At 43.4% G+C, this 9,982-nt stretch overlaps 1 protein-coding gene across 1 annotated transcript; it reads left to right on the top strand.

Annotated features, from left to right (window-relative positions):
• The first annotated feature begins 1,585 nt into the window (after window positions 1–1,585).
• Window positions 1,586–9,446, top strand: LOC131289951 (ceramide phosphoethanolamine synthase-like). Its single transcript, XM_058319346.1, has 6 exons — window positions 1,586–2,548; window positions 7,672–7,876; window positions 7,977–8,117; window positions 8,234–8,391; window positions 8,519–8,685; window positions 8,798–9,446. Exons 1-6 carry the CDS (start codon window positions 1,897–1,899, stop codon window positions 9,383–9,385), a joined length of 1,911 nt encoding a protein of 636 aa, XP_058175329.1. The 5' UTR covers window positions 1,586–1,896; the 3' UTR covers window positions 9,386–9,446.
• The last annotated feature ends 536 nt before the right edge of the window (window positions 9,447–9,982 follow it).

Genomic DNA, 9,982 nt, shown 5'->3' with positions numbered 1-9,982 from the left:
TATTTACAAATATCTATCACACATGGAATGCGACGTGTTTATATCTTGTCTGAACTTTGCTTTCGTTTGTCTTGTACAGCTGTCTCTTAGGAGAGAACTCCTCGTTAACTATATTTACAAGTATGCCTGTTTGTACATTTATCGTACGTTCAGTTATTCATTTACATATTATGTTTTTTGGGTTTTTCGCGTATCTGTATTTCTGCCCCCGGCGTATGGTGGTGAATGATTTAAAGTACTTTGCTTTCATTACGTAGTAGCGTTTTGGTTCCCTCAGACAAATCTGCTTAAAATTCATTACGCAATACCGGAAATCTAAAATAACAGAATATTGATCATAAGCCATGAGTAACTGGCGCGCGATGTGCGTAACTTATATAAAGTTTCGATAATACTTTCCAACAAAAGTCCTGTATCGGAGTGTAAATGTCCAAGTGGATAACGTTGTGTTCGGCATAGAGTTTAGGCCATAAATGTGATTCTTGAAAATGACTACAATTAATGTTAAAATTGTTCAATCTGAACTTGGTCGACGGGGGATCTGTTGTTGAAAGATGGGCTACGTACACAGGAGTCCATCCCGGTATATAGTACGAAGCAGTGTGTGTGCTTCGAAAATTTCCGATGTCCATTAGTAACGTGATAACAAAAACAGGAATTTCCTTTAGATGCACGTTTGTCCACACCCTCTCAACGTAACATATTCTGTAAGGAAGAGAAGAAGGACTACAGGACTGCATGCTGATTAAATTTCTTTACACGTCTTGTTTACATGTCCCGAAAGGATCGAGCGTATTTGGAAGAGTTTCTACAATTTATTCATAGGTAACAGCTTAAAATGTAATCATTCTTATCATTATTACTATGATTATATATTATCGCTTTTATATTATTATTACATTTATTGCTATATTTTAAAAAAAGCAAGAGGAACGAAAAATAAATAATGGTCAATAGACGATGTTTTGTTTTATGATTTAATTATAACAAAACGAACGCTTTTTACTACAAAATTGGACACTGTAGTGATGATGATGGCAAATATGCAATTGAAAGAAACATACAGAGAAGAAAATTGGAGCCCTTTCATTTCATGGCGTAACGAATGACGATTGTAAGTGTACTAGTGTTTCAAATTTAAAACTTGATTATTAACTTTTGAATTTCGTTTCACTACGATTTAATACGGTGTAGGCAGTTCTGTAGAAACTAAAGTAACAACAGCTGTTTAAAAACCACAAAAATTAGAATGTTAGATGAAAACACACATCGCAGTTATAATGAGCAATTAGGTGAGTGATATGGTAAAACTAGAATCAAATAGTTGAATAATCATAGAATGGTATAGTAAAATTTCTTTTTATTTTTGTTACGGAGCGTGAGGCGGTTAGAAAATTGAACACGTCCCGTCAACGTTAACTGTCAAACAGTGCGAGCCGACTGTCAAACGGTATGAGCACACCTACTACGCAACACCCTTGAAAGATGAAAAATCAAAACATTGCAGGCACAGATTTTGCGTGGTGTGTCAGTTGAGTTCGTGAATTCGTAGCTTGGCGACGTGTTTGGAAAGCACAGTGCGTGATGTGGTCAGCAGAACTTGAAGAACATTGCCACTAAACTGCCTTTGGTCTGTGTAACGGGGTGGAACCGGACTTTCCGCGCCTTTGCGTTCGAAGTTAATGACGTCGTGCGTTTGGACTCTTCCATTCGCTAGCCAAACAATCGAATCGAATGCCACGGATGCCTTTGGCGTGAGCAAACCGTGAAGAAGTGTGACAAACGTGTGGTGTGTGAGAAAAGTGAAATTAACCTACTTCCGCCGTATCCGCTACGACCGGAACTGTGAACGAAACACGGCATTCCATTGCTTACCGTAGTGCGGTGCACGGTTCGATGTCATCGCAAAAATATGCGTTCGAGTTTGGGCATCTGTTGAAGAATAATGCTAGTAGCAGCATGCCCACCGCCAACAACATAATGCCGGAGCACCAGCACCTTAACGTGTTGAGTTGGACGAGCGAGAATGTCAGCGAATGGGCCCGCAAGGAGGGGCTGTCGCGGCGCATCACCGAATGGCTCGCTCGCGAGGACATTGATGGACGGTGTCTGTTGGCATTTACCGAACAGGATATGCAGGATCTTCCGCAACACTGTGCGTCGGAGCTGCGCTTCGGTGACATCAAGCGATTCTGGTTCGCAATACGCCTGCTGCAGCGCCAAAGTTTCGCCTCGCTGGGGCCGTTGGGAATGATGAGCGGTATGTGGAACAATCCGGTGGTCGGTGGCGAATACCTATTGCACGGTGGTGATATATTGCATCCGGCGCACCACCACAATCCCAACCATCCGCACCATGGTCCGGCCAGTGTGGCCCACGGAGGCCCGGTTCATCACCATCATCATCATCTCCTATCGAGCATGGGCACGAGTTACGGTTCGGTCGGGTTTAGCTACAGCGATCTGGAGCGTATATCACCGCCAATGTCCATCGACGGATGCGCCACGTGCATTCAACCGGAGTTTTTCAAAACGATGATAAGCCTAGGTACGTTTTAAAAATATATTTTAACTTCTCACAAGCACATACCGTAACCAACATGCAGATAGAACCAAAGATCAAAAAAGATCATGTTTGATTGCCACGACGCAAACCAAACCTACACCCTGATGCATCACATTGCAGTGCGTTGGGTCACGGTGTGTAATTCGATGGCTATTGCATCCAATTGAGCAGACCGCCCGAAGAGGGGAACCTTTCGATAGCCACTGGCTGCACAATGCGTATAATTCCCTTCGCCACCACGAGAACATACGAGAAAGAATTTAATTGAGAGTACATCGCACCCTCGCGCTCGCGTTTCACAACACAAAAATGTTCCTTCTTATCCGTCATAATCCACCCGCGGACTTATTGGGTGCCCAAAGGGAGGGTCATGCATGTCCCGCGGAAATCACTTCCATGCCATCATTTGGTGGAAACACGATAATGTACAGCACCGTGAGATGTCACGAGCTCGACTCATCCGCTTCCGGTGTCCGCTTCTAAATCGGCTCCTAACTCAATTTACCTCTCACCTACCAAATTGGTCCGGCTTTGTCCGACACGAGATCTGTTCATATTCGAAGGGATGATTTGATTGGGAACGAAATAAAATTCGTACGATATGACGACTCCGAAACACGATGGTCAAAAATAGAACAAATATAATTTTACCACACGCGAACGTAGGACGATTGAGAACAATCAAGTTGAAACCCGTAGACGGGTAGACATTTGTTCGAGCCTATTTTTGGGAACCAACATTTCTCATCGGTGGCTTGTCATGCAACTTAAAACTGCAGTTCACTTTTATAAAAGAGAACGAGACAAAAAAATCAATTCCCGGATGAATAAGCGGGGTTTCGGATATTTCTTATCAGATATCGTGCATGATATACCTGCGGGCTTATCTCCCGTACATACAGCGAACCATTTCATCAGTGGCGTACAGGTTCTAGCATGTTGCAAAATATATTTTAGGTATAGGTACATGCAGAGATAGGGGAATGGAAATCAAGAGCGGAAATGCGGAGCATATCAGCATTTTAATCCTGCTGGAAAATTATTTGTTTAAGTTGCGATAATTGACAGAAATTAAATACCCCTTGAAGGAAGAAGGCAGCAAGAAACCGTACCGCGCAATAAGGTTCACTGATTGGGGGCATTCGTGTTGGTAGCCCGTCGGAAAATTGAAACTGCAAAGTATTGATTTTCTTTTTCAGTGCAACAATCCACTGATGTTTTTTTGGACAGGAGGTTTTTCCGAACTAGCAAAAACATTTATATGGTCGGTAACCTTCTATTTTTTTTGCCTCGACGTGGGTTCAAACCCTAAACGAGACCGATCACCCACCCCGGGAACAGAGGACCGAGTATCCACGACCTTAAAGGAAACAAGTTTAGTAACCCCTTCATGGGACAGGTATGACCGAAGTTTTTTTTTTAAATTTTAACTGGACTTCAATTTTGTTTTTGCTATGTTCTTATGCTCAGAATGGTATATCTATAAAGTATCAAGCACAAAACATAGCTTTTGATTTGTTGCAGTTGTAGGCAAATTATGATAATATGATGTTATTATTTCTAAACATGCAGCGTGTACAACAATACAATAAGAACAATACATTATCTTTGCGTTGAATTGTGTCTTACGCAAGCATGACATGATTTTTGTAAACGTTAAAGAACTTCTTTCTTTTTATCCATCTACAATATTTTTTTCTGCCAATGCAATAATGAATGGAATGGCTTTTCGTCGTTCAATTTTGTGGCGCTCATTATCTCAATCGACACGGATTAAGGCCTGTTTATCCTGCCCCAGGTTTACCGACGTCACACGAAACCTTGTGCGTTCGATTCCGACCGTTTCTTCGACCGTGATCGATTAAACGCTCGGTTTGCGTCAAAGAAATTCCTCTTACTCGGAGATCTTCTAACAAGCGAACAAGACAAAAACATTATCCAAGATTCATACGGCTGTTCTAATTAGAAAAGCGCTATCCGATACAAGAACTCGCCAAAAGCACATTAACTTTAACTTACTATCGAGGGATTAGGATGAGTGGAGAATGAAGTTTGGGGCAATAATTAAAAACTCTTGTAATAAACTGCGTCATTGAGGTTGGTCGTTTTTAGAGCACCTGTTGACCTGCCATTCTGTGCCGCGTTTATTTTGGAAGCGGCCGGATTGGTTGCGGCCACACCGCGGACCTAATCGATGCGGAGGGTGGATTTATTAATTTGCTCACGTTTTCACGCTGCACATTACATTACGGGTTGTCCAGCGACCATTTACTGTCCATCGGCACACCGATCACACTTGGAGGACACTTTGACGAATGGAAATGGAGAGCTGACTCGTCCAATCTGTTTGCAAACGCCACTGAAGGCACGCGTCGACCTTAATTCGATTTTCAAAGACATCTGAGGTCTTCCCTTGTCCAACCCACACCCGGCGTGTTGCATGCTCGATGGTAGTGTTATTTACTTTTTAATACCTCAAACAATGATTGACCACCACCACCACCATGTTCCCATTTCTGTACCGTTTTGCGCGTAATTTTCCTCTTTTCCTCCAACACGTCGCGATGTTTTGACACCCTTTAACTTAATCAGCGGGTGTTTATCAGGATTGTTTTCGGATCGTTTCATCGGAATGATTGCGCAGCTAGTGTGGTGGGGGAACTTTAAAAAAGAAAACACACAGATGATCAACCACGTAAAATGTGCGCCGTTTGTCGAGGGCCTTTGGTTGGCGCGGGGTGTGACCGGGGAAACAGGGAGCAAAGAAGTAAACAAATGCCATTCAACGTCTTCTCTTGTATTGATGGCGATCGAAGGAGAAGGAACACGACCACAGATCCGATCCATCGGGGCAGCATTGTGTATCGTTCGCTTGTCGCGGCATTTCTCGAACATCGTCATCATAAGTCGTCAACACTCGCATGAATCATGTTCCCCGGTTTCCATATTCGAAAGCATGATTCCGTCAAAGGTTGAAGTCCACCGAGGGTACACTTTGTGGCAGGAGTCTGCCGCGACTCAAAGTCCTCTCGACAAAAGCATCGACCCAGCGGTCCGGAATAAAACGCAAGACACGGGTCCTTTGTTCTCGTCCTCGTCCTTCATCTGTTTATCGTCGTGCTGATACGCTGGCCGCCTGGTATGAGTAATTCCGATGCTCCGTCTGGTGTAAGGAAAGCCATCTCCTACGAGAACCGATAAGATAAAACGGCGTTCACTAACCACCTGGACGGAAGTAACCGTAGAGTCTGTTGCTAGCATCAACCCCTAGCGGTGCACTTCTCTTCACCACCCGCCCGGGTCGACGGATGTATTTCCAATTATTCACACGCACCGGTCACCAGCTTGTCTCGGGACGAATTCGATGGATTTTTATCTAAACCCCAGGGGTCGGCAAACTTCGACTCGTATGTTGACCCATGAAATGTGTATTGAAAATTTAATGTTGAATCTTGATAAACTTTGTCATTGCACCACGTTTGGGTAGGGACTGTTTGTAACCGCAAGGCCGTGAATTTATCTGTTTTGATTTGAATGAATCAATTTGAAAGAAACCCAATTTTCAAAATAGATTTGTGAAATGAAAGGGTGTTGTTATACAAGGCAATTTCTGAATTTAATATTCTAACTTGTCTTGTATGGTTTCGTTTTGGTGGATATATCCAGTTTTTTATTTATATTATTATACTTTTGATTTCTATGATGTTTGATGCAGCAACTAGCTAGGAAAGTGTTGGAAACTATTTTCAAGAATTTTTAAACAATTTAGACAGTATGAAATCGAAGGTTGATTGCAACTAAAGAAGATAGAAGAACTGCTAATTTGTAAGTCTACACAATTTACCAATAGGAATAAAGATAGTGAGACCATCAGTAACAGCAAATAGCACTCGTTATGATAATAAATCTCTTTGTTAGTTAGCTAAATTGTTTAAATAGATAACAACAACAACAAAAAATACCAGAAGAGTTGTGACAAACTAACAGTTGTGTTGTAACAGTATATCAGCATGATTATGTAATTTTAGCATTTGTTCATCTGCAAAGAATTTCATATTTTCTGTAGCTCAAATTAGATTGATGGGAATTGAGGAAACTTTCTCAAAGTGTAGCTCTGTAAAAACATTTGCCAACACCTGAACCTAAAGTAAACTAATTTGCTGTTTTGTTGCCATTTGCTGCTTCGTTCATGGCCATCGGGAGAGGCATTAGGTTAGGGTTAACTTTAACACCCCTTACCCTCGTGAACCATGTGTTTGTCGCTGTGCGGTTGATAATTTTTGAGATAATAGGAAAATGGGTTTAAGATAATCCCCCGTGACAGAGGTGCTAGCTGTTGATTCGATTGAGCATTTCGTCTAGGAAACAAAATGACCGGGTGATTTATAATCTAATTTGTATGCTCATGCAAGGGGAAAAGAAACTGCCACGCAATGTAATCATGAAATGAAAGGCAATTTTGTTTTATTTTAGCAGTACCAGCTTGTTGCTGCTACTTAGTTTCCTGGAAGAAAATGCCGAACCATGTCATCTCCAGACATGCATCTTTCTAAGTTGTACCTTGTTTTCTTCGAATCATCCTGGCGGGATCAAGAGAACCGGCCATTAAGACAGACTTAATTTTTGGGAAAAGTGCGCCAGCCCATAAAACGCCCATGTTAAGTCGTTTTGGAAACATCCTCCACCACGTTGGAGCAGTAATGCGATTTGTGTGTTGGTTTTTTTTCTGAACGCCTCCCGGACCAATGCCGTTGCATAAGTCTGACCTGACCGCGGTGGTCGGTTTCGGTATAAAAATATTCGTTGTGTAAAACATGACGCTCGCGCGTCATCGTGGCGAACGATGAAACAAAGATACAAAGTTACCAGCAAATGGGGCCACTGTTTGTCCGGAGCGAGCCTCGCAGGCTGGAGCTAATGGCGTTTGCACACATACAGTAATTACCATCACTCGGCCAACCCGGCCGGTCACAACACTTTCACCTGACGAACCGTGATATGTAAGACGGTGTAGTCCTTTCGCCTCTGTTTTTGTTCTGTGGCCTTCTAGGCTTTCATGCTCCACCATGGGTCTCATTTCTTGCTCCAATCCTTATCCTTTACAGGTTACGCCTTTCTCGTCACCTGGATAACAGCGTTCGTGATGGTGGTGGTGCACGAGCGAGTACCGGACATGAAAAAGTACCCACCACTGCCCGATATCTTCCTCGATAATGTGCCCCACATACCGTGGGCCTTTCACATGTGCGAAGTGACCGGTACGATCCTGTTTTGCATCTGGGTGTGCGTCCTTGTGGTACACAAACACCGGTAGGTATCATTGTTTGCCCATGCACGGTTTCCTTATGCAATCAATCACTTTGACTTTCCGGTTTTCGTGCTTCGTTCCCTTATGCACAACTTTCTCCAGGATGGTCTTGCTGCGACGTTTCTTCGCCCTAGCCGGTACCGTGTTTTTGCTGCGCTGCGTAACGATGCTAATCACGTCCTTGAGCGTCCCTGGAACGCATCTGGAATGCACACCACACGATCACAAATTCGACGACAGCAAGTAAGTGAGAGCTGGGATGGGGTTTGAAAAGATTTTCCTGCAACTGCAACTAATGAACTTGAAAAGCTTGACACGTTTCTGATACATTTCTTACCGAATGTTTAACTCCTCCACAGCGTTCGTATAACGGAAATGATCTACCTGAGAATCAGTCGTGCCTACACAATTTGGAGTGGTCTCGGAATGTCGATACAGGGTGTCCGGACGTGCGGGGACTACATGTTTAGCGGGCATACGGTAGCACTGACGCTGCTAAATTTCTTCATCACCGAATGTATGTAGGCCACGCGGTCATTTTGAAACATATTTCGCACCCACCTGAACGATATATGCTTCTAATTTCTCCTTCTTTTCTCTTTCCGGTTTTTCTATCGATTGGATAATTATTATATCACACATAGATACACCACGGAACCTATACTTCCTGCATACGCTCACCTGGCTGTTGAACATGTTTGGAATATTCTTCATCCTGGCCGCCCACGAGCATTACTCAATCGACGTGTTCGTGGCGTTCTACATAACTTCGAGGCTATTTTTGTACTACCACACGCTAGCTAACAATCAGGTACGTCTGCAGTGTGATATTTTAAGGTTCTATCGGATTTCAATCCTCTTTTCGCTAATGCTGTTTATTGTTTCCACATGCGATCCTCGTTCTCCCACCATCCCTGCCGTAGGCCCTGATGTCGCACGACTCGAACCGCACACGCATATGGTTTCCCATGTTTAGCTACTTCGAAAGTTCCGTCGATGGTATCATCCCGAACGAGTATGATACCGTGTACGGTGTGCTGTCCAAGCTGTTCGGTTGCGTGCTTTACGTGAAGGATGTGTGCATGCTGACAGCTCGTCGCTTCTGGATCGCCAACATCGACGGGCAAGCCGTCTTGAAGACCAGCCTGCAAAAGCAGATGCAACCAAATCAATCTACTGCTGTCCCTTCGCAACACCGCCAGCCGTCGTCGTCGTCCGGTGAGGCGTCCACGGACGACCCAGCCAATGGAGAAGATCACGCTCAACCCGGTCAGATTCCGAACAACCTAGAACACAACCGACCAGTCGATAAAAAGCCTGTCAAGTGTAACAATATTATAAACGCCGGTGACATCGATGTTGCGAGCATGAAACGGAAATCGTTCAGCAATAACAATGCTTCCCTCCCAAAGAGTGCGAACAGTTCACCAAAGTTGACGAATAATAACAACCTGCTTCCATGTGACGACAGGGAGGGTGCGAATGAATTTGCCAAGAAGAAGGACCTATAGAAGGGCGTACTCGTTTTGACGGAAAATTCCGTTGCGCCTTTTGCTTTCCTTGGGTGGTCATTTCCCGTCTGGAGGCTTTCAGCGAAAGCGGTTGGGGGTGTAAACAAAAATTCTTAGCTTCCTCATTGCTAGCAATTAAGTGGGTTCAGTAGGTTTGGCCAAATAATTATTTGCTTTGATGGTTAGTTGTAAATGTTATGCTTTAAAGACTGTTATCGCTACGTGGATGCGGTTGACACTAATAGGTAGAGAAGTAGGGCATATGTTCGGAACGAATAACTTCATCCAGCTTCCTCGGAAGATCGTTTAGTATATACTACGTTATTTATTACGCATCATAATTATACACCGATCGTTCATTTTTTTCCCCTTCATTTGCTTGGCAATGTTATATAGAATGTTTTGTCAGTTGAAGAAGTTTGACAGCGAAACAAAGGCTAGCGTGTTTTGATCGATGAACTTTGTGATATAGTTTTAAAATATATTCTCAATCGTTGCCGTTCGGTGCAGGCAAAACTGCGTTCATTCTCTCCCGATCCTCCAAAAAACATTTCTTCCTGCGTCATGCGTTTCGGACTCATGTGGCATACAGTTGTC

This window comes from Anopheles ziemanni, chromosome 2 (assembly GCF_943734765.1).
Source record: "Anopheles ziemanni chromosome 2, idAnoZiCoDA_A2_x.2, whole genome shotgun sequence".
Lineage (NCBI taxonomy): Eukaryota > Metazoa > Arthropoda > Insecta > Diptera > Culicidae > Anopheles > Anopheles ziemanni.
The sequence above is the reverse complement of the archived record's forward strand: the minus strand, read 5'-3'. Positions and strand labels throughout refer to the sequence as shown.